General features: G+C 42.2%; 1 protein-coding gene across 1 annotated transcript; it reads right to left on the reverse strand.

Annotated features, from left to right (window-relative positions):
• Positions 1–967: 967 nt before the first annotated feature.
• Positions 968–19,661, reverse strand: AMD1 (adenosylmethionine decarboxylase 1). The gene is made up of 9 exons (XM_064447462.1): positions 19,149–19,661; positions 8,313–8,399; positions 6,680–6,806; positions 6,072–6,174; positions 5,189–5,231; positions 4,947–5,091; positions 3,861–3,953; positions 3,629–3,784; positions 968–3,097 (listed from the first exon to the last, which is right to left on the reverse strand). Exons 1-9 carry the CDS (start codon positions 19,277–19,279, stop codon positions 2,957–2,959), a joined length of 1,026 nt encoding a protein of 341 aa, XP_064303532.1. The 5' UTR covers positions 19,280–19,661; the 3' UTR covers positions 968–2,956.
• Positions 19,662–24,981: the final 5,320 nt, after the last annotated feature.

Raw genomic sequence — 24,981 nt, forward strand, 5'->3', positions numbered from 1 at the left:
GAAAAGTTCAGACTAAGTGAGGTACAATAAAAAAACCACATTAAACTGAATCTTCAGTTTTGTGGAAGTCAGGCTAGAAAACAGTTCTTCAGAGGTAGGTTAGTGTTGACTTGTCATAGCTGAGACTGTTAGACAGGATCGCTTGATCCTGTAAGCTGGAATTCCTTCTTTTCATAGAAGACTCAGGCATTTTCAATAGTGTTGAGTACTTGAAAGAACTAGAAGTTCCTATTCACTATCCGAAGCATGATTAAAGTCTAGAATCACAGAATACACCAAGTGACTAATGAAACCTGTATTCACAGATTAACAATTTAAAGGTATTAGGCCTTCAATGCTAAACACAAGTTTTCCCTACTTAGGTGGCTTTGGAGTACATCAGCATTGTTAGGCCTTTGCAGGTATTGTTAAACTGCAGCTGTTATTCCAGTAGGACTGTTCACATGGAATCAAGGAAGTTTCAGTTACATTGCTTGTGTCTGCTTAGCACTGACATTCCTGGCCACTAACTTCCGGTCTAGTTTACTATCCAGATCAGGTATATGCCTACTTCATCTTAAGATACAAACTTCACCTTGAATTCTCAAAGTCATTCTACGCGTAGGTACCATAAATGTACATCAGAGCTTGTTACTTAAGGCCAGCAGAAGCATGAGTTGTCTTAATTCAGAGGAATATTTTAAATATTTAATGTTGAGGAAAAATACAGGCTAGATGAAGACAGCAAACTTCCAGTCTTTGTGTCTTCATTTAGACAAAGATTCTTAGCCTCAAGAACAGCATAACATTTTCATCTGGCTTCATTCTAAACTACCAACATATTAGCAGTTGAGATGCACCCCCTGCAAGGGCAGAGTAAATTTGAAGTAATTTAGGACAAGAAATGCAAATCTGTTTCAGACTTAAATCATTTGGTACCAAAATGTATGAAGAGCGTGAAGGGTAGAATCGCTGGATCATCACTACAAACAATTTAAGCGAACTTTTATTGAAGCATTAAGTTGTGGTACAGATATTTTAAATGATCAAAGTCTAACACCACAGAAATTATAAACACCATACTCCCCCCCCATCCTGATCACCATAGATAGTTCAATAATCCATTCAACAGCTTTCATTTTTATCGCCAAGGCTTATGCTTCTATTTGTAAAACGTGCCTTTCAGTATTACTTGAAAAGGGATCGTCCATCTACTTAAAGGACCTCAAGCCAACAAATGTCAGGTCAGTTGGGACAATGTTTAAGAACAAAAAAAACCCACCGAAATATTGGTCCTCAATATTAACACCAAAAAGCATTAGTGCCATTTACAGCATGTAACTGATAACATTGGTAAAGAACATCAACAATATGCTTAAAATAAAATTCAAAATGTTCCAGCCACTTGATTTCTAACCAAGCAGACTTCAGTTTAGAAGTACTGAAAAAGCACTTCATTTATAAATACGGAACAAAAAAACCACATTGCATCAAACCAGAAAGAGTCAAAACATTGCAAGGACAAGGGGGGGAAATTGTCTCAATTTTGTAGTTAACATGCTGGTCTCACAGCTGTTAAAATCCCAGTATTTGCAAACATAGCTGAAAGTATGCCAGCTCTTTAAAGCCTGTATTTTAGTCAATACCCATTAGAGTGACTTTGAATTACACATTCATTCATGTTCTATGAATAGCATCCTACTTCAACCTCTGTCCAGGTGTCCCAGACAGTTCTTGTTTTATGCCTTCACTTAATGCCCTCAAGTCACAGTAAGAGGAACCACCTTAGTAATTAGGAGGAAAAAACAGATGAAGTCACAACACTCAAATACAACAGAAGTCACATGCACAACAATGTCACAGGACTGTCACAAGACAGAGGCATTAGCTTTGCTTGGAACAACAAAATGAAGTGACACTGGACCAGTTTAGAAGCACTCATTACAATTAGAAGTGGTAGGTCACAGGTTTGACAGAATAACCCAAACCAATCAACACACCCAGCCCAGCAAATTCCACTCCTTCATTAGATCTACCTGCCAGCACTTGAGAGCACCAGCTTCCTAGTCTGACATAATTGGTGATGAGGAAAGAAAACATCTGGTACCAGTATGAACTTGAGCTTTGCAAAGCTGTCGCACAACACCTGCGTCCTGACTCAGCTCCTCCCCTATCAAGTCTTGGACCTTCTTCAAATTCTGCCATTGTGTAGCAGTGTGACAGCTTGGGGATGTGGACAGATAAATGAGCATTAATATAAAATGAAATTCAACCTGCATTAGTACCGATACCCACATTTCTAAAGGTGAAAGACCAATGTATTAGCCCAGTGCTATGGTACGGCCAAGTAAATTCCTATAAGCTTGAGTAGAGCACGAAAAGTCAGTCTGATTTAAATCAACCACCACCTGTAGTAGCAAAACAATTTGTAACTGTTTTAAGAACTTTCTCCAAACACAGAAGTGTTAATTAGGAATCAGTTTCATTAGAAATCATAAAAGTTTGTCAAAAACTGTTTTAGACTGAAATCACGACATAGACAAAAACGAGTGACAATTTATCAGAGATCTGTCCACAGCAAGTAGGTTGAGGCTAAAGTCTAATGAGGACGAAAGCCTTGTCTGTGGGGAATTTTTGGTGATACCTGGAGAAAAACTATACTGTGTGTAATTCTACCTGAATCATTTTTACAAGTGTTGTAATGTTTCATACAGTAAGATTTTTCTACATGCACTTCAATTTCACAGCAAGAGTGGCATAGAGTACCTAAACACAGAAGAGAGCATTCATGCAAGATATCTAACTCCTTGATATAATAATGCATACAATTCAAAATGGTTATACTATGATTACACCTAGGGCTTTCCACAACTACAAGGTGGTGGGAGTGGAAAGCATGGCCCCCTGAATCATTAACTAGAAAGCAACCACCACCTCCTATATGGGATTTCTTTTTGCGCTTTTTCTTCATTCTTAATCAACTGTGCTGTTGCTGGCGATTCTTTGTAAAACTGGTAAAAACAAAATTATAATCACTGAATTGGGCAATCTGGTGATCAAGACGTTTAAACCCTTCAATCTTCTGGGCAGAAGAAAACACGGTACGACATTTAGAGCTCTAGAAAACAAAAAGTGAAATTTACTTTTTTAAACTTAGCATTTACAGGCAGATTAACAAATATGTGTTTTGTGTGCTTCCTGTGATACTGCTACCAACATGCTTCAAACCCCTGCCTGACGGTGCTGCAGGAAGTTTCAATCCCAAGCAGCAATTCTGCTACCTGCGTATGGTGCTTCTTTGTTCTATGAGTCATTAGCTGGCAGCATCACCATTAGCAGCGCTTCTGCAACTGACAGCGGAAGCCAAATCCGGAAAAATGCCAAAGCAAGAAATTACATCTCTACAGAATCGCACAAAGAGTCACTGGAATACTGAGATTGGGCTGCCTTAACTTAGTAGTTCGTAAGTTTTCTACAGATCCGGTTTAGTGCATGCAAAGCAAACTGAAGAGTATTTTTACTTTCCAAAGAAACTACCAAACAGGTGCAAACTGGAAACTACTAACACCCCCATAAAAAGCCTCTAGCCTTGCTATGTTTATGTCTATATGCATTTCAGGAGCTGACAAGCTACTGCAAGAAAACTCACCTGATTAACAAAGAGGGTTGTCACAAATTTTCCTGGCTTGAAAACGTCTACAACTTTTCTAATCAGGTCATCGTAAGAGGTCTGACTTATGTTTGTTTCAAAACTAACGTAAGAGAACTCTGGTTCTGGAGTGATGTGAATAGTCCAGTAAGTTCCCTAAAAAAAATATATTATTACTGCCAAATAATCACTATTTATTTTAATATTCATTATCAACAAGTGTAAAACTTACATCTGATTTCATCCCATTCATTGAATACCCACAAGGATTGAACATTGTAGCATCAATAACAGAACCTGGTATCAGGTCACGAATTCCACTCATCTGTAATAGAAAATTACAGCACTCAGTTTATCGTGCATCCTTACACTTGTTTTAGATTTAACTCAAAGGTAGAATGAACACCAACTGAGGGGACAGGACACCAGCATTCTCCCAGTAACAAGTCAGTTTGATAATTTGTACTGCCGTAGATGAACTTGCTTTGCATCCTGTCACTGATCAAATAAGTGACTGAGTGACAAGTTGCATGCAAATTATCAGATACTTCGCCTCTTATAGAACCAAGCCATACAGCTCCAAGATGAGGGAACAGCCTAGAAATATGGAAAACAGAACTCCTGTTTAACAGTATCAACAAAATAAAGGCTGTTCACATTTACTCCTGAGTGAGAACGTACTTCATATTCTAGAATGAGGCGCAATCCCAAGCACTCTGATCTCCCACACAGGACTTTAGCTACAACCAAATCTCAATAGCAAATGCAGTATGAGAATCAAAGCCTAAGATGGAAAACCAGCTGAAGTCAATGTGGTTGTCAGAGAAACTTGTTCATGTCAAAGGACTTTGTCATTTGGAAAAAGGAGAAAAGGAGGCAAAAGCAAGTTATGCTTAGACCTTAAATCTATCCCCTCCCCCCTAAACTATCCAAATGGCTCTGTGATTTAACCTTAATTTTGATAGAGTCCCTTGGCATTCATTATCTTCATTCATTATCTTACTCCTCGTAATCTCTCTCCTTCCGTGGAAGTTACTCAATTGTGTTTTTATTCCTACTCCTCAATTTTTCAGAGGATAAGCTTCCCATCACCCAAAGAACTGCAAGTTGCTCCTTCCAATAGATTAAAGCAGGGGCATTGAAAATGCGAAGTTATATTCCCAAAAACATTCTAGAGTTAGACCCATTTCACCCCCAAAACATTAACCTGACATTTTCTACGAGATCTTTACTACCAAAAAAAGCAAGCCTTGTATGAAGCATTTTGTTGCCTAATTTCCACCATTCCCAAAAATGCTTAGTTTTCAAGCAAACATACACGAGTGACATCATTTGCAGTAACACCATCTTTCATGTAGAACTGGTCCATAACTACTGGGTCAAGCTCACTCATCAGAATTTCCAGTGTCTGGTCAGGCTGATTGGATATCCGACTCTCTGGGAAATCCAGGGTGTACAGGTACCTATATAAAATACAAATCACTTATGTAATAAATATTAGCAGCACCAAGTTACATTTTACTGTAAGCCCCAAAGGTTTCCAAGTCTTCACATACATACCAGCAATCAGAATTCATACGCCCCATGCAATAAGCTGCTCCATCTGACAAGACAAAAAGTCTCCAGTTAGTGTACCCCAGCTGATCCTTTATGTAAAAGATGAGTTTTGTTTCATATTAAAAGATAGTAGAAGCCTTGCACAGAACACTAAGAGGTTCACCAATGCAGTCAGCATCTGTATCAAATAAGCAGGTGTTTAACTTCAGGAATGTGAAGCCAATAATCAGAAAAACAGCCTCCCTCAGAAGGTGGTCTGGACACCCCAGTTCAGAGCCTACTAGCAGGAAATTCTTGTTACAGCTTTAGCTACGCACAGACAGAAACCCTAGTACTCCTAAGCATCTATTTAATGAATTAACAATTAACATTTAGTTTCAAATACCTCAGGTAAATACTACAGCTCCCACATTCCTTCAAAACACTTTTCTGCCAGTGGTTAAAATTCAAGGTTTTTCTTGAACATTTTAGATTTCATTACATGTTTGAATTCAAACATCTTTGGTGCAGTAACTTCTCTGAGAAAAAAATCTACTATTCCACAAGTCATGTATTCTGCCTTTCTAAAGAGGCTTTGTGGATTGTGCAGACTGAATTACTATGCTCCATTTGGAAGCCTGAAGATGACCTCAGTTAAGACAAGGTGTTAAGTGTCAAGCTTAGTACAATTTAAATTTTGATCTTGGCAAGGTAAGTGTCAAAAATTCAGAAAATAGTATTTATAGCTTTTGATATTTATGCAGACAAAGCTTGTGCTGGCTACAGAACTGCAAGGACTGCTGAATGAACGGCGTGGCAGCCTGTACGTATTGTACTGTGTCACTTCTCACTTCACATCAATACTTCACAGAAGCTGTGCAACTTTGCTGAAGGTTAATGAACTTACTTGGGAAAATTTCATTAAGAAACTCTACTTCTTCCTGGAAATTCCTATGTGGGTACTCCTGGTGAGAAGGCTTCATGAAATTCTTACGTGAATAAAAGAAGCTCTGAAAAAATAAGGTGCATCTTAGCTACTGAATATGTATGTCCACCTTCAATCTAAGAATCTAGCAAAATACAAGCATTTAGTATAAGCTCTCATAGCACCTAAGTTTTCATTGTCAAAATGCTGCTATATGTATTTCCATTTCAGAGGCATGTGGCTATTCCTCACTTAATTTGTAAGCTACAGGAGACAGCTTACTTCCAAATTTTTTTCCACATGAAAACATCAGTGATTTCAGCACTGACAATGGGGGCACAGAAGTCTTTCACCCTTAAGTAAAGTTAAATGAGCACAATAGCATTTGCAAGTTAGCACCCTTTAAGAGGCAAATAGAAGGCTAAGTCCTATAGCAGAGTAAGCAATCTTGCATTAGTCTTCCCATTATGGGCAGCATAGATAAATGGCAAAGGAAGTTTCAGAATATTTAATAAAATCAGTGACTTTGAAATATTAGTAGATATCTTCCCATACACTCTAAGGGAGGTGCAGCATTTCTGGCACCTTACCTGTATTGAGTCAAACCCACTGTACTCCCTAGCAAGCTCCAACAGGGGAACCAGTGCTTGCAGTAAGAGGGTGGTACCACACGTCTTCAAAATGAAACGTCTCTTGGAGACAAACATGCTACTCTCACTGTAAAAAAAAGGGATCGTGTTAAAAATATAAGGTGCTCTATATTAAACAAGCCAGGAGAGAATCATTAGATCTTGGTTCTCATCCCAATGAAATGTATTACAGTTAGCTAACATTCGTCATATGGTACGTCAATATGCTTGGCAAATGGATCAAACCAATAGATTTTAGCTAACATTTGAGAGCCATTATGATTTCCCAAAACTAACACCTGCTGCAACCATGGTATTACCCAGCTACAACGCTACAGGGAAAGCGGTATTACATGCATTACATATCCTCAATCTATTTAAGAAATACAAATGCACTGTGAAGGGGGTACACAACAGAGACGTGCAGTTTAATTTCTTTACCCAGACACAGAACAGGGTCAAACTGGAAATCTGACTTTCCTAGCTGAAATAAAGCCTATGAGGAAGTCAAAAAAGGCAAAAGCCTTTAGAGAATTTCATAAATTGTCTGGCTGTATCTTCCAGGAAATCTGACTACTGGAAAGTGCTAGGTCAGCACCTGCCCACAGGAACAGGAAGTCTCATAAGAGTATAGGGACAGTTCCTCAACATGCCTTATGCATAAGATACAGACATTAACTACATGAACGGTAAGTCAGACACTTAACTGGAGATTAGCATTGATACCACATCCAGAACACTTAAACATGTATAACAAGTATCTTCTCACCAAGTAACAGCAAAATGGATTAAGTCTAGCTAAAACAACTAACCCAGTCTGGAATGCTGTTTCAAAGAAAAGGTTATATTTCATCCACAATACAGTTGTAACTAGTTACATTCTTTTCAGAATTTTGTTTAAATATATGAAACTTGCAGAAACAAGACTTCAGCGCAGTTTCTTTGAACTAGCTTGCTTTTAGCCCAACCTTGCCCTTAAGGCAGTCTTTTCAGAGTACAAAAGTTTCAGTTTTTGCAATCTCAAATAAAACAGAACATCAATGTCTGTAAAGTTCATGTAGAAGACCATGAAAGTATTTTGCAAGATGAAAAACACATGGCAGAAGTAGTGCCCTTAAAACTGCTGCACAACACAAAAATTCCAAGACTTCAGAAAAGCAACATTGTTACAGATGCCCTTAGCTCAGCTACAAGAGCTGTCCCACTTGATTGCATTATGTGGAGTTAAAGCTGACCTACTGATACAGTTTTTGCTGATCTAAGAGTGACACTTACATACACTATTCTGCAGAAGTAATCCTAAACCTCTTAATTGGGGAGACTTATTTATCCCTGTACAAACTTCAATGATCAGGTGCAGAAACACCATAGCCCTGTCCTTAATCCTTTCAGTTAAGAGAGACAAACACTGGTAACTAAGATGACATTTCTGCTACCAAACAGAAGCATGAAAGTAATGTGATTAGCAGACCCCTGCAAGTGGCAGGCTGAACGGCAGGATCTTAACCCAATATTGGATTCTCAGCCAAGTGGATCCCATGCAACAGCTTTAACTTTGCCTCTTGTAGACTAAAAGAATAAGCTATTGGCTTACCTGAGTACATAAGCTTCCTGCTTGTCAGTTTTTGTCACACTTATGATCAAACAATGCACATTCTCCAGAAGTTTGTCCCACTCAATCCTGTGAAGAAATTATAGAAGAGCAGAAACAAAAGGTTAAACGAACCAAAGCTTTCTGGAATCCTGCATAGAAAGTATAGCCCAAACAAGACTATAGCTCTCATCTCGAGTTGCTGCATCTGAGAGCACAAAAGGTTGTCTATCACAATACAGTAATATCCAAATATTAGCTCCCTACAGCTAAGTATTCCTCAAGATCTGTTAGTGTAATCTGCTGCCCAAGGACAATTGTCAATCAGCAGCCCCAAGCTTCTCACTAGGCAAGTCAGGGTAACCTTAGAGTCCTGCAACCTACATGTACTAAGACAAAATTAACTGTTGTAACTTAAGGTATGCTTTAGGTTGAACCTCCATGTACTTCAATCACAGCAGTCATTGGCAACTACTAGAGTAATAAACCAGCAGGTTACCATTAACATGTTTTATTTGTCCAGCTTAGAGTCAAAAGTCCATAATGTAATTGAAAACCCACCCTAAAAACAAATACATCTCAATGACCTGAACTCCCCTTTGACCATCAAGATCATGGGACTCCTACCGCCAGTAGATATAGAAGACTTGTAGCAAATAGTCTGGAATATTACACTTAAAAGCAAATAAACGGAACTATTTTCATGCAACACAAGCTGAAGCCACAGTCCTAGACTTCTGTGTAGCAGTAGACATTCAATATTTCAGTTCCTTACTGTCATTACTCATTCTACATGGAATTTTATTATGAAATGGGAAAACTCAAAGGGCTCAAATTAGCCCAAAGATTTCCAAGTACTCATGAGAAATTACAGACATGCAAAAAACTACTTTGGTTGTCACTTCCATCTTGTGTCTACACCAGGGCAGTAGATTCCAACATAGTCAAATTTGCTATGAAGTAGACCAGGAAGCTGTATCTTTTCCTAAGCTGCAAAATTACAAGGCTGCCAGATGCCCTACTTCCCTGCCCCACTTCCCACAGCGTATTCCACCTGCAGGTTTGTGCTGGCTCTTGCACTCAGACCTGTCATGAACCAAGAATTTTACTAACCCAGCATAAAACTAAGCTGCCCATCAGTAGAGCTGGAACAACTACAGGACAAGGCAAGCTATTGGATTGGCTCAGCTGCCCACATAGCTGTCAGCCTCTCCCTTCACTAACACTGCAAAGGCTCTACAGCTGTACTTCAGGACAGAGCATTCACTGTTAATTCCATCAGCAGGGTTCCTCCAGCAGCCACCAATACTTCCCCTTTGAAAACTCATCAGTTTGCAAAGTTGAAGTTTTAGATTCTGCTGTACATTTAACTAAAAAAATATCCAGATGTTCTTTACTTCTCTAAACACCCCAGCAAACAATGCCTTAATTTCTCCCTCACTTGTGAATGTCTCCTGAAACTGAATTCTGTACCTTTATTACTAACACTTGAGGATTTTTGCTTTTAAAGGGTATATTGCACTAAACCAGTATATTTATATCGGAGTCAACCAGAACAACATACTTACTTTTATAGCCCCCTTTCAGATCAGACTGAAGCTATTAAAAATTAGTTTAACAGAATCCTACGCGTCTTGAAATCCCTCATAATTAAGGGCACATCTGAACAAGTTTGAGCTCAGTGATTTTACTGGATACCTGAAAGGAAAGCGAGGTTTTCCCTACCGCCCTAGTTAGGGAACCTTGATGAAATACTCTTCTGGAACTATAGAAGTGACAGCACTGTCCACTCTAATCAGAATGTCAAATAAAAGACCAGCTTGTTTTTGATGCTCAGATGAAATCACACACATTTATTCAGCTCTACACTTATGCCACTGACTGGGTTTAGCTCTGTTCCTGATACTCAAGTATGTATGAAAATGCAAGTGTCTGCTCATCTTTGATAAACCTGGTAAATACAAAGAGTGAAATAGTTCATACTTATTTTTGAAACACTCCTAGACAATCAGGCAATTTTACTGAGAAGAGGACTGAAGGATTTAGTTTCCTCCGGAAGCTACAGCACACCTGCATAAACTTGCCAACCATAATATCTTCCCTCTAATATCCTATTATATTCTTCCTGTAAACTGAACTAGGTAATGTGTTACTTTGGTTCAGTATGGTGGAGTAACTGTTCAACTCATTCCAGCACTGCTACTGATGATATTTTATCTGCCATTAAAGAAACACTCAAGTGTCTAACATGGCATTTATGAAAGCTGAGGCAGAGTTCCCTTACAGTGCCTGATGCTGAGCTGCAGTAACCCCATTTGTACATTACTACAAATCCGATTTGTTACTTGTCTAAGTATTAACATATATGTAACCATGTCAAGCTTCGCAAGAGCATGTGTCGCAGCCTTTAAAAGCTTCTTACATGGTCAGACAGTCAAAAACCTAGCTTTATGTAGCCAAGTGAGAGCTTTCTTTAAGTATCACTGTAGTGCAATTCAGTGCAGACATGTCAGGAAAATGGCTCATTTAATTTTCAATCATGTATTTGTACAGGCAGATGTAACAATTTTAGTGTTCAAGCTGTCCAACAATGAAAGTTCAATACAGCATACCACCAACAATACAACATTGCATGTTGAGTCCAAAGCCTCCATGCAAAAACATCCCTAGTTAGTGCTATGTGCATCAGTACTACAGCACACCAAACATTGTAGCGCCACATGCATTAGTACTACAGTCGGTATTTAGGTACCACAGCTAGAATCTGCAGTTGCACAAGACCTTCACATATTAAAACTTCACTCAGTTCTTCACTGTGCCACTACAGAAACCATCAGCTAATCATATCCTAATGTTCACGTGATCAGCCTTTACAGGAATAAAGGGTAAGTTCATAATTCAATCTGATTAGAGTAGCATTACAGAGGAAAGCCTACAAGTTGAGAAACACAAGATGTCAGGCTTGATCCAGAAGCATACATAAAATAGACTAGCAATGGGTTGCAGCACCCAGGATGAGACTTGGTCACATTAGGGAGAAGTTTTGCAGGTATACTGGCCTGTAGCTGTATGCATTTTGAAGTTAAGCACAGAAAACTACAGAAAGGCCACTAATAAGCTAGACTTGATCTCAGTATAATCTATTTAAACAAGATGACCTTTGTATTTGAGTTTTTCCATTGTTTAAAGCAGAAAGCTAAGTTAGAACATCTGGGACTACTTTGTAACAAGTAGACCAAGTTCAGTAGAAGTCTAACTCTTGCATTTCTTCCTTTTCTTCCATCTGTATAATTATTTAAGGGTTACTAGTTAGAGACAAGAAATGCCTATCCCCACGTAAAGTGGAAACAAAATCCACCTTAAAGATAGTATTGCAACAGTTATCAGTACATGTATTGCAGCTAACCCCATTTTATTTTGTCAAGTAAAAATTCTCAAAGTTAGTAAAAATGAGAACATTACTTCCTATTTCATAACTGGGAAGCAAAGCCTCTAACTGAAAAAGGGAAGCCAAAGACTAATTCTCAGTACAATGCTCTCAAGGGCTTCTGCTCTTCAACAGTCCCCTTTCAATGGGCAGTATACAGGCTGCATTACTATTTCCTAAATTACTTCCCACAGCCACCTATCAGGACAATTCCAAACACTTTGGAGACTGCCTCCCTGCACTCAGGCCAAGCATACTAGAGCATGATGCATGACAATCATCGGTAGCTGAGCTCTACAGCAAACCTGCATCCTCTGGAACCCCAAACTGAAAATGCATTTGAGACCAACTCCTCACTGTTACATAGGCTTATTGCCCACTTCATTCCAAAGCTGTCAGATCCTGTTCCTGAAATCTCAAATAACTGACACCTACTGAAAGTCAAAATAGTTTCTTCAATACACAAGCACCATCCATCTTAAGTGGCTGCACATGCTCAGAGACTACCAAATGAAAATGGAATGCACCCACTCAAAATGTGAAAAACTGTCCATGCTCGAAAGGTAGAAAGCTACTTGTTCTACATGTGACTAGCAGAATATGCCAAAATAAAAAAGCTGTCAAGTTTGCAACACAGCTATAGGAGTAGATGGCTAATGCTTAGTGCCTTATTAGCACACACTTGTTACCAGAGTGCAAATAACTTCCACTCAAACTGCCACCCAGGTATGTCCATATGGAAGACCTAGCAGAACCAAGAAGTATTTTAATTTATTTTAGGAAGTATGCCTAAAGTGTGTAATGAAATGAATAGTCAGCAGTCCCTCTCAGCCAAGTACCAAAGCATCATGTATGCTCCTTTATTTCATATTTCTGAGAAAGAGACAAGTAATAAGCTATGAATCAAGTTTTCCTTGCCAGATAAAATCATACTTTTGAATGCAGGTTCTTGGCCTATTCTGAGCCTTTACCGTTAAGGGTAAACCAGGTCTTAAAACAGGAGTCACACACATCAGGCAGGAGCACAATACTGCTGTTTCAGGCCAACTGGGAAGGGGTAACAGGAATTTAAAGAGATAAAGAACTACAAGAACTTGTTCCTATCAGCAATTAACAGCTTCCACAAGCATACCACCCCACCACCCTAGAAACGGTACCTTGCTACCGCAGCCCAGACAGCACTGGCAGGAAAAGCTGTTTTGCAGCAGGGCAGGAATTCCTAGGAAATAAAGCCTATGGAACTCCTAAAGACAGCTTAAGCTGTACACATACTCTTGCACAGCTTTTCACTAAAATAGAACAGCTGACAAGTCTGTAGGAATCAATGTAATAAGCATTTTAATCTTGTACTTTACTGTAAGACCCTGTTTTAAAAATCAAGCATTCAACTGCAGAGCAACTTTTTATTCCCTCACCTGTTACCTATTAAGTATTTTTAGGAGCCAATAGATATATCAGTTACCTCATTAGCAGGCTACATTAAGTAGGCAAATTCCTACCAATACCATGATCCAGAACAGTCAAGCTCAATGCCTTCTCTAAACTGCATATGCAGAGGCGCTGAAGGCAAGGAGCACGGAAGCTGGCTAGATATCAGTGTCAGCAGAGTTGCAACATTAGTTTCAAGCATCCTGAAACAGGTAGATACAGTACAGACCACCTACACAAAAATCACAAGCTTTTAAAGCACCTCCTAACAGCTCGTGTGTTTTTCTGCAGACAAATGCATGTGAATTATTCCCTACTAGAAATATAACTTAGATTATAAATTGCTGTTGAAGGAGGATTATCTTGAACTATGTTCACACCCTGAAGTTAGTCACAGGAACTGGCAACTCGATAACTTTACTTCCGCAGTATCTGGAGTGCACAAAACCCACACCTCCTCTAGATACTCTGAACATAGATATACAGAACAACTGTCTGCATCTCCCTTATCTTAAAATTTAAAAAACTCTCCAGGGTGTCCAGGGTCACGCACTTCTTTAATAAAATCTTTAATTAAAGACAGGCACCTGAATCGACAACTGCATCCACATCAAAACTGACTCCAAACAGTACTCCTCACAAAATGCTTCTTACCTAGAAGGTCCCGAGACAACTACTAAAGAGAATTACTCCCAAATGACACCAAGATATTTCAGCAATGGCACACTGATGGCCACAGATAGTGCTTTAAAGGCTGCACGTTGTTCCTGTTGCAGGCCTTTTATCATTACTGCAGTTACAGCAGTATGCATGGAATGGTGACACCATCATCTATATCCAAAGATATTCAGATGGGTATTCCCAAGTCTCATATCAAAGGACAAAACATACCTGACACCCAAGACATTTAAGGAAGCATGAGACCCAAGATACACATCAGGGCTTCAACAAGACAGAGGCAACGTCAAGTGTAACCTTCTACAGAAGGAACATGCTGTAAGGCAGCAAGTATCTACCATAAGCCTTAAATCTTCCTGTTCTCCTAGCTGAGTAAGCAACCATTAGGAATGCCCTTTTAGGGATATACCAGCAGCTACATACTTTAATAGGATGCTCTATGGAGTTTCATTAAGGGACCAGACCTTTGACAAAGTGACTAACCAAATTTTAGCAGTTTCAGTGGTAAGGTAGGAAAATAGCAAAAAGCCTTCAATATAAGTCTTAACTTCCCGCACACAGCATCACAATCATAGTAGTAGTGAGTGTAAAAGGCCACCTTTCCTTGGTGTGCAACCATTCTTTAATTACAGTTGAAAGAGTTATAAGCAAACATATTCTACCTGTAATTTTGAACTGGTTTGCTAAAATCTAGTGTATGAATATCAATTTTGATGACGGGAAGGCTGAATTCTTACATGAAGTTCTCCAGATCACCTTTCATCTCCATATAAAAAAAGCTCAGCAAGCACGCAGTGACAGAAGCCCTTATCCTGGCACAACCCTGCCTACCCTGCCTTCTTCCCAGTCTCCACACAGAGTAGCTCTACTCTGTTTTGTTCCAAAGCACTGCAGGAAGAAGTCGAACAGGGCTCACAGCCCAGCCTCCTTGTACCTTCAGTGTTTGAAAAAACTGGCAGATAACCCTGCCATGGTCCTAAGGACCTGGGGAGGAGTTAGAGGTGCAGCAGCACTGCAGCAGTGAGCTGACTCGAGCTATAGGACGCAGTACAAAGCAAGTATTTACAGGACTTGTATCAGATGCTTGACTGAATCCGGACTTAGAAGGTGTCATGTAGCACAGGGTGAGAATCTCATATCAGTGTCACTCCATATTGCTTTTTACTGCCCTGTTTTTTTCTCCAGTTTCTTGTGTCTACATAATATAGACAAATAGGAAACCCATTAAAGGTCCATAAACAAGCTTAATTTTGGACTACGCTTCAGGGTTGAATGCTTGAAATATGGGCTCCTAATTCTTGCATCATTAACCTATGGTTTCAAACTTCTGTACATTCAAGATCATGATAAGCCATAAGACTGGAAATGAATAGTTGTACATCATCTGAAGGAATAAACAGCTTATTTCACTGCGGGGACCGTGAACGCACTACTCAGTCACCACAGGGTTCACAGGCATGTTCATTGTGTTTTCAGCAAGCCCTCCTTTTTTTATACATAATTTAAGGCTATTTTTAAAAAACGTGCTTTACATAGCATAGTGAGAACAAGCACTAAAGTTAAAGCAAATTATTTCGAAACCACAAAAATGTTAACTTCATTCCACTTCGGAATGACAGTAGGGTAGTCATCTTCACTCACCACTATTTCAACCACAAGACTTTTGCAGAACTGATTTGCAAATTAACACCCCCCTCCAAAGCTTAACACCAAAGTAAAGCCCATGTTCAATACTTAAGTTTTTAGTTGAGACCTTTACTGAACGTATTAAAACAATAAGTATAGATCTTTTCTGAAATACTTTACACCCATCCAAACTCTTCTCTAAAAAGCAGGCTTGCCCATAGGAGAAAAAAAATTGAAAAATTTCTTAATTGCAGCAGTTCTTAAATTTTTTTCCTTTTTTTTTTTTCTGGTGATATCCAGCAAATACTTTAAAATATCTAATCCCTAGCAAACACACACAACATTGAAATTTTCAGCTTTGAACATCAGCTTAGTCATTCGGTAGATGAATGGCTCACATTTCACTACTAAGCAGGTATTACAATACAAAAGCAAGCTCAACTGGTTTGCAACTTGATTCTAATTTAGCTATTGTTCTACAGTTTCAGCTTTGATTTCAAGTTCTGTTCAACAAACCAGCTTATTTGATTGCCTTTACAGAATTAGCATAGTGGGATATATTGCATTCAGAATTTTTTCATTTGCATCTATCAACTGTAGTAAATTTAATTCTGACAATTTTGTAAGAAAGAATGTTTGTAAGACTTCATTTCACACTCACAACACAGTATCACTGATAATTACTCCTGGACACAGGTTAACAGCAATTTTCAGACATGTCACAGCTTCTTACCAAAAATTACACAGCTTCAGTTGACATCTTGTATTAAGAGCCAATTAACACAAAAGCCTTCAAAGCTTGCTCACAGCTCTGAAACTGTGTTAAAGACCACGTGTTCAACAGTTAACAGTTTGTATCTACTCTATTAAAACTTTATAGCCATATCTAAGCCATACAAAGGAACCATCACAGTGCCTGCCTTGCAATTACATTAAATGCCACTGAGCAGTTTTAGAAATTAAGTTTTCAGTTTTGTAAATGTGAACCTGAGCTGATGAACGGAACACTGGAGAGCATGAATGTGTCAGTGAGGAAAGCATTTGCAGAATGTAATTTCTAAAGATCTGTATATTCCAACACCAACAGATTAAGTCAAAGTCAAATGAGTACTTCTGTAATCTTTCACATTTAAGGTCAAACACGACAGGAATCCTGATGTGCCTATGTAACTGAAGTCATCTGTACACATTTCAGTTAGGATGTGCAACAGTTGTCCAGGATTGCCTGGACATTAACTATACAAGATGTTACCTTGTGGTATCTGCTACACCACTAGGTCTCAAAGAACTGCATAACCACATCTGATGATTTCCATGTTAACCACGTTATTCAAAAACGTCTAAATATCTTCACAAGTCAGAAACTTACATGAGCAAACAACCTCATTATACCAACAGGTCAGAGCTAAATGTGTTTTCTGCAGTGCTTCTGGCATGGCAGAAATGAAGCTTCCACTACCCACGAGCTAGTGGTGTATATATATATACAGACATGCACACACAACATGGGTCATTCCTTATTTCAGGAAAGTTATCTAACCACTGGCAATTCAACCTTTGAATAGGTAACTCTACCAATATATATACACACACAGTAAATTTGCTGAGATATACCAAACCAAAAGAAAAGACAAACGGCATATATTAAGTATGCCTTTGAATAGAGAAGCTACCATCATTACCATATTCCAAACATGCAATACATCATGACAAGCTCTCCTCTGAGCTCCCTTTCTCAAGCTCCCCGATGACTGGATAACAGTAATATACACAAGTGGATCTGGATACACTGAAAATCCGAGATCCTCCAGCTACATGGAAAGTTGAACAGTTTACCATACTGATAGTAAACTACTGACATGAATATAACCTTCAGATTCACCCCATACACTTAAGACAAGCCTGCTTTTTAACTATATCAGCTGATTACATCTACATACCAATCTTGTCCCTCTAGAAAGCTGTACATAGTTCTGGGTCCAGAATATGGACCAACCTATACCAGCCAGGTCCAGATTCACCACCCTATCACACTAGGGTATATAAGCAAATTTTGCTTTGTACTTAAGGCTTGTGGCCCCCACTCCAGGACACTTGTGCCAGAATATAATTTTCTGCAAATCTACAGCCAGACCCCCTGACCATTGCAAGTCAGAAGTCTAGGTATTCCAGTCTTTCCAGACTCTCCCCCCGCCCCCAATACCGTACTGGAAAGCTACAGAGCTACAGTAAAGACGTCTCATGCCGATCTTGCCCAGCAAGGTTTCAAAGATGACCTGCGTGCCGGCAGGTGGCCATCGGCCGTTGTGCTAACAAAGGCCGAGCAGGCATACCTCAGCCGCAGGAGGAAGGAGCTGCCCCCTCCCGGAGAGGGCTGAGTGGGAAACACGTGTACAACAAGAAGCTGTGTGGGCCTCGGGCCTTTCTTCCTCCCTCCCCGGGTGGCGGTGAAAGAAGCGCCAGCACATTCTTCGGATGCCCGTTGGGCGGCGGGCGCGGGCCCACCGCTCCGCGCCGCCCAGTTCCCCTCGGCCTGGGCTTGTCAATGGGGAAAAGGGAGGCAGCACGCCCCGGGAGCCCGGCCAAGAAACTCACGTGTAAACCGTAGCTCCAGCCACACTTCAGGGGGAGGGGAGGGAGGGTGTCCTGCCCCCACCGGTGCCTGCCACGCCGCGGGGAGGCAGGGGAAGGCAGCGCTCCCGTGCACCGCCTGCTCCCCTCTGTCAGAGCCGCTCTGTGAACCTGTGCAGCCACAGTGCCGGAGGTGGCGGCGAAACCGGCCATGTGAGGGAACCATCACTCTTCGCCGCGACAGCAAGAGGAATCTCCCCTTTCCCTTTCCGGCTCCCACGACCTGGGAACCAGATGCCTATCCCCCAGCCTCCGCAGCACTGCTGGTCTCAACGGCCAGAGATTGTCCGAGCCTTCCCACCCCGAAACCCCTCCACAAAAAGCCTGCCGCGGCTCACGCCACGGGGCCGTGGTGCAGAGCAGTGGGGGCCGCCTCCGTGCCCCCCGGCAGCACTGCGACACTCCGCCATCCGTCTCCCCCCGATAGGCGCTGCCGGCCGGCGGGGCGCACGCCTGGCTCTCCCTCCCCTCCTCTCCCCGCCGCCACATGTTGCCAGTAGGGACCGCACGGGGCTGCACGAGGTGGCGGCACGGAATGGCTTCCGCGCCGCGCCGTCCCCGGTACCGTCACCTCCCCCCCCCCAAGCCGGGACGAGGAGAGGCTCCCGGCCGCCGCTGCCTTGAAGGGGAGGGAAGGGGGGATGCCTCCGGAGGGCAACGGAAGGTCACCCCCTGCCCTCCCGCGGCGGCGGCGGCGGGAGGGAGAGGCCGGGGCTGTCACTGAGGGAAGGGGGAAGGAGGGCCGAGTCCGCCAGGAACGCGCGCGCGCGCCGCCGTTGCCACCAACGGCTCTCCCGAGCCACCCCGGAACCAGCCTCCCGTCAGCGCGGCCGCCAGCCCGCGCACGGCCATTACCCCCCCCGCCCCCGCCACCGCTCCTCTCACACACTCCGGCCCGCCGCCTCCCCGCCCAGCTCCGCACTGCCGCCACACCCGGGTCCCGCGTGTGCCGGCCATTCACCGGCCCCTCCCGTCCCCCGGCCGTTAACGGCAGCTCTCCCAACCGCCGCATATCGCCCCCCCGCCCCCCAAATCAGCCGTTAACGGACCTGGGTATGGTGCGAAGATCGCCGGACCCCTTGCTCTGGTGCGGCTCCTGCTGCGCGGGCTGCTGCCGGGCGAACCACACCTCCAACAGCTTCTCGGTCCCTTCGAAGAAGTGTGCACCGTTCTCCTTCATGGTGAGACAACTCGGCAACCAACAACCACAGAAATTAACGACAACCAAACTACTGCCCCCGGCCGCTACCGTTTGCTGCTGCCGCCGCCGGGTCCCGGTTCCTCCCGGGCGGGTTTCACCTCCTAGGGGATTTTTTTTTTTAATATTAATTTAAAAAAAAAAAAGGAATAAGAAAAAGAAGGAAGGTTTTCTATTCTTTTTTAAACCAGCGAAAACCACCCGAAATGCGCGGCGGCGGATGCGGCGTGAGCGTGTGTGAGAGGGTTACAGTCCGAGCGGGGGTGCGGGCGGGCAGGCGATGCGGTTCGGTTCCTTGTAGTCCGTGTGTTCCCCTGTTACAGAGAAGAGCGTTGAGCGAGCGCTAGCTAATGTCGCCGGCCATACTGTGTAAGCGAGGGGATAGCGCGCACGCAGCCGCTTTTATACCTCGCAGGTAAACGCCTCACGTCAGATCGCGCTTGCCATTGGGCCGTCGTCGCTCGGACCCGCCTTTCCCCGCTTCCCATAGGAGGGTGCTGACGCCCGGCAAAGGATATGCCGGTTCCTCTGGCCCCACCCATTGCAGCCCGCCCGCAGGGCGCGGGAGCTGGGGGGAGCGGGCGGCGGTGGCGGGCCGGGGTCGGGACAGTGACAGTGCCCGGCGTCGGGACAGTGACAGTGCCCGGGGCAGTGCCTGGGGCCGCGGTGTGGCGGCCGCGTCGGGGTCGGGCCGTGCCGTGCCGTGCCGTGCCGTGCCGTGCCGTGCCGCCCCCGGGAGTGGTGGTGGTGGTGGTGAGCGCGGCCTGTGGTCGGCAGGGGGCGATCGGGGGGCTACGAGGGGGAGCAGGGCTGAACATGGCCGGGAGGCGGCGAGGGAGCAAACCCTGGCACAAGTCTGCGTAGCAAGGAGCAAGCTCGGAATAAAGCCTGTTCCGGGGCCGAAGCTGCAGGACTCCCCCCGCACCTAACGCTTCTTTCCCTCTGCGCTTCGTCACGTCCATACATGACTAGCTAGTAAAGAGAAGGTTTAACTGAGCGTTCAAACGTAATTCTCGCTCCCCTCTTCCTTTCGAGGAGCTGCGTGTGTGTGACCAAGAAGTGGGAAGTTATTTATGCGTGTGTATGTCTCAGGAGGCGCAAGTGACCGGGAAGAGCATGTGCAGCCTCACGGGAGGGAAAGCGTCTGACCGGGAGGAGTGGGGGTATGTGTAAACATTTGCCTACCTGCAATACCTTTTTTCATATTTAGAACAAACTGTTGCAAACTAAAAAGCTTTATGGTTGGTTAAAACTTTTTTCATCAATATTATGATACCTTCTAGTCCAGTATTGCAGTACTTTATAGTCCCAGAAGCCCCTACTACCGAACAAATGAAGAACAGAAAATACTATCTGCCCCAGTGAGCTTACAATATAAAGCATGGGACAAGCAGCAGCAGATGGTGGAAGACAGATGAATGAGTCCCTACTAGGAGACAGTGAGATAGTATCAGACAACATAATAGGCAGTGGGTTCTGTCCACCAGCAGGAGTGACTCACTGACTCGGTGAGTCATTCCCAAGGCAGCTGGATATGAATCATGCCCTAGGTGGCCAGTCGCCACTGTATGCACCCTTAACAGAGCCTTATAGCTGGCAGAGAAACATGTTCTCCAGTGCTGCGGTTTCACTGGTTTTTATTAACTTAGTGTAAGTTGTTACTGCCATAAAAAGGTCTTCCTTTCTCGACTGTTTATTTCTGCCTGTGTTCTGCCTCCTTCTTTGCGCCAGTACAAGCATGTCGTGGTTATGTAGTGGACTGCATCAGGTTTAATGCTAACTACTTAGTTTTAATCATGGTTAATAGTTTTTAATTGTGATCCGCTTTAACTTCCATCAGTTTCCTCAGCCGCTTCACATCCTAGCTACATAAATGCTTGTGGTGGTATAAATAAGAGGTGGTGTTTGGGCAAGCACAAGAAATTATGGATGGGGAGTGCAGGACCACTTCTTTCAGTAGCCATGATGGGTTATATCGGCCTAAAGTCCCTATGAAACTACAACTGAGCATTTGTGAACTCCACCCAGCCATATTCCCTGTTTATTTTTAATACTAGCCCTCCTATCCTTGCTTCTGGATCCGTAATATGACTTCCTAGTCCTGTCTCCTGTTAGTTTAACATTAGTCCCTGGTTTTCAGTCAGGTACTCTCAATCCTACTTTCTGTTTGCAAGTGAGCTGTGTGTCATTGCTCCAGCCAGATGTGTTGTCTTCTTGCCTTGGATCCTGTCTTGCATGGAGTCTCTGGCTTCCTCATCTTTGACTATAGTGTGGTCTCACCCCACGGCTTGGACCACGTGCACACAAGCCCCAGCATTTCCTGAAGTATGACTCTGCTCTTGCCTGTCCCCTTCAACTAGAGCTTTCTCTTACTTTTCCAATTCAGGACTTCAATGTCTTCTCACCTGCTACCAGACACTAGTTTGAGTGGGCCTAACCCAGGGGCTGTGACTATTGCCCCTTGGTTTTAAGGCACACCAATTGCCCATAAGAATTTTCTAAGACACTGCAGAGGAGGACAAAATTCAAAAAAAAGTAAGTAAATTCTCTTTTATTTCTAGGAAGCTTCTCAGTGTGAAGGATAACCTGCGAAACAGTGTGACGTACATGTTTCAAAGTCTAACAAGGGACAATACAGCCCAGTGTCACCAGATGGCATGAGGAGGGAAATGATCTCAATGCTGAGTAAGATGAAACAATGAAAGAATTCGAAAACAAAGACCAGTACTTTGTCTGATATGATAGAAAAGTAGCAGGATGATGTAGTATATTTGAAGCCAGAGAGTATGGGTATGAACACCTAAAAAGAGGTTCATATTAGCACTGAAGGCTGCAGGCCTTCCTTTGTGAGAGGCTGGATTGCTGAAAGATACACACAAAACAGGTGGAGGAGCAAAACACTGAAAGCTCTTTTTTGAACTTGACTGACAACTAGACATGAAGAAAGTATTGTCTGAGAGACAGGCTGAGGTTTCAGGAAGGACAGAAGGAGATTGTTGTGGATTAGAGGGAGGTTCTGTGAGTCATCATTGGAAAGATGGTCGCTGAATTCATGTTTACAACTGAGATTACCCAGAGATAAAAGGCAGACCAGGAGCTGAAGGACTAGCAGGTTTGAAAATGCCCATTCAGAGGGGTTGCCCTAATTTAACTAGAGCAGTTTTTAAATTGATTTAATAACATTAGTCAAACATTTGAATCTGGAGGAAGGAAGGCTCAGTAAGACAGGAAGGCTCAGATATCATCATATAATTGTGAGACACAGGGCCAAAAATTGTTTATGATCTGGTTCTTTTGTAGTAATCCACTGGTACAGCAGGCTGTAACTGGCCAGGTACATTACCCTGTGTGCAGGAGGAAATTGCATAAAAAAATCTTGTAACTAGATCAACTCCCTTTTGCATATTTTTATGTTAGGTGAGTAACCAAGCCCAACAGTCAGACTTTCTGAGTTTGTTTCAGAATTCCTGCATGTGAAAACAGAGCTTTGGGGCAGTCAGAAACAGGATGCAAGCCTGGTGCTGAAGCTGCTCCCCATTTTCATTGCTAAACCAGCTGCAGAACGCAGAGCTTACAGAGTTAGTGTGAAGCAATCTTTGCTCTTACCCATATTCTTGAATAGGGCAAGCTTGGTGTCAACAAATAATCAAGTCCAGAAAGAAAGATGAGAAAGTATGAATGTTTTATTGTACAGAAAGGACAATGATGAATTCTGTATTCTTATCCAGTCTCTTTGCATTTTCCCAGTAGCACAAAGGGGCTGTAGAGTTCTTGAAATTTCTCCCTAGGGAATACTCCTTGGGTAGAGGTTTCCTCACTTTGAACAGCTATTTTGAGCTGCTGCAATGATCCATACGGGGCTGTGGCAGCAAAGTAATTTAGAGCTGCCAACTTACATGAGAGGCATTGCCAAGAAAAATGAAGATTCAAATATGGAATAAAGCTGCCTTTACCAGCCCTCTACCTAACAGGCAGCAAAGAATCGTGCTCGCTTTTTGTGAAGGAGAACATTCATTGTTAATATTTATGTAAAGGTGATGTTACGCTAATTCTATGCAACCCTGGTATGTGACCGTGAGAAGCAAAAACTGTGGCGTGCTGTGAGGAGGAGCACTTTTGCTGTCTTCCTCAATTTTTTTGATGGTTGCTACAAAAAGAACAGAAAAGCAAGTTGCTACAGAGCCATTGTAGGCATAAAGAACACAGGACTTCCAAAGCGTTCTTCCCCTTCTTTTAAAAACAAAAGCACTCGTCTCTAATATTGCCAACCTGGCCCTGCTCCTCCATTCCCATTCTGATTTACTTGCCCCTCTTCTCAAATTTCTTCTTACAGTGAGGACAGCAACTGCAGCCAACTTCACAGTTCAGAGAGTCAAAAGTCGTGGAACAGAATTTCTCAGTAAATCCAGGCTGTTCTTCTACATGATAGAAATTTTAATCTGTGTCATTATGGTAACAAGCAGCAATGATCTTTCAGTAACTTGAGCTATTTTTAGTTCAAAATAGTGATTGTAAGCACCTCATATCGTTATTTCCTACTGAATAAATGAATTTATTGTTTACAACCAGCAAATATCCTTCTGAATTAAATGAGGAAAGTAAATGAAATGAACCACCTTTTTGGTGATAGGTGTGAAATTTGCTCCTCTCCATTCCCCTGGCAGTAGACCCATGAGCTCACATGCTAGTTACTTTCAGGAATGGGCTGGAGAAGATGCAGTCTTTTGATCAGGCTGCATTAATTTTCTTAAGTTCTGCTCTACCTTTGTTCTGAACGATGCATTTCCATGCACTCCTGCCATTATCTAAACTGCCTGTGCTCCCATGATCAGTCATTGTACTTGTTAAAAACCGAGGCAAAGTATTAGTTTCAGATTAATAGTGAAGTGCAATTTATCTTTTGCCAAGATTATCTTCCATCTCTCTCAATTTCATATTTCAGCACTACAGTCTGTTCTTTATTGCCTTTTGTTTATGGGGATGAAGAATCTTTTCTGTTGTTTGCTTTTCATATCTTTTTGGAAGTCTAACTCAGCTTGACTTTTGGCAATTCTCACTTTGTCCTTCCTTTTCTTAATCCCTCAGATAACATTTCCTTTGTGCTTGATGCCCTTTGCCATTTTGCAAATGTTTTGAGTTTTGATTGTGGTTATTTATTCAACTAACTCTGAAGTCCCTCTGTAGAGCTTTCCCCACTTTCTTGAGACACAAAGACCACATCCTTTTATCCTTTTCTCTTAAAATAATAATATTATCCTCAATATTTGAATTCCTCAGTCCCTGACTTCACAAGTAAGTTTCCTTGTTTATCAAAGATTGTCCTTTCGAAATTGAGAATATTGTTTACTTTTGGATTAGAAGCTCTTACCATCTTTCCCCAAATCAATTTTGACCTAATCAAATTGTCCTCTGTAGTCCTCTTCTGTCATTAGCATCAACTCCTCTTTGTTAGGCAATGACTGTTATGCCTATACACTTTTTCATATGCATTTGATTAATTAATGTAATGCACTGAATGCAATAACGAATATAATTCACAATGTAAGGATTACAAAATAAATGTTTTGTCTTTATCTATGAAGATCACTTGTAAATGCTTTTAGCTCTGTTGTAGTTACTTTCTACTTCACTTTCTATTTGTACTTAATTTACTAAATATATGATATTATTCAACCAGATTCTAA

This window comes from Phalacrocorax carbo, chromosome 3 (assembly GCF_963921805.1).
Source record: "Phalacrocorax carbo chromosome 3, bPhaCar2.1, whole genome shotgun sequence".
Lineage (NCBI taxonomy): Eukaryota > Metazoa > Chordata > Aves > Suliformes > Phalacrocoracidae > Phalacrocorax > Phalacrocorax carbo.

Coding starts and splice junctions, on each gene's coding strand:
- AMD1 (XM_064447462.1), bottom strand. CDS start 19,279: ATGAAGGAGAACGGTGCACACTTCTTCGAAGGGACCGAGAAGCTGTTG. Junction 6,807..8,312: donor CAGGAAGCTTATGTACTCAG/GTAAGCCAATAG, acceptor TTTTTTTTACAG/TGAGAGTAGCATGTTTGTCT. Junction 3,785..3,860: donor TGAATGGGATGAAATCAGAT/GTAAGTTTTACA, acceptor TATTTTTTTTAG/GGAACTTACTGGACTATTCA.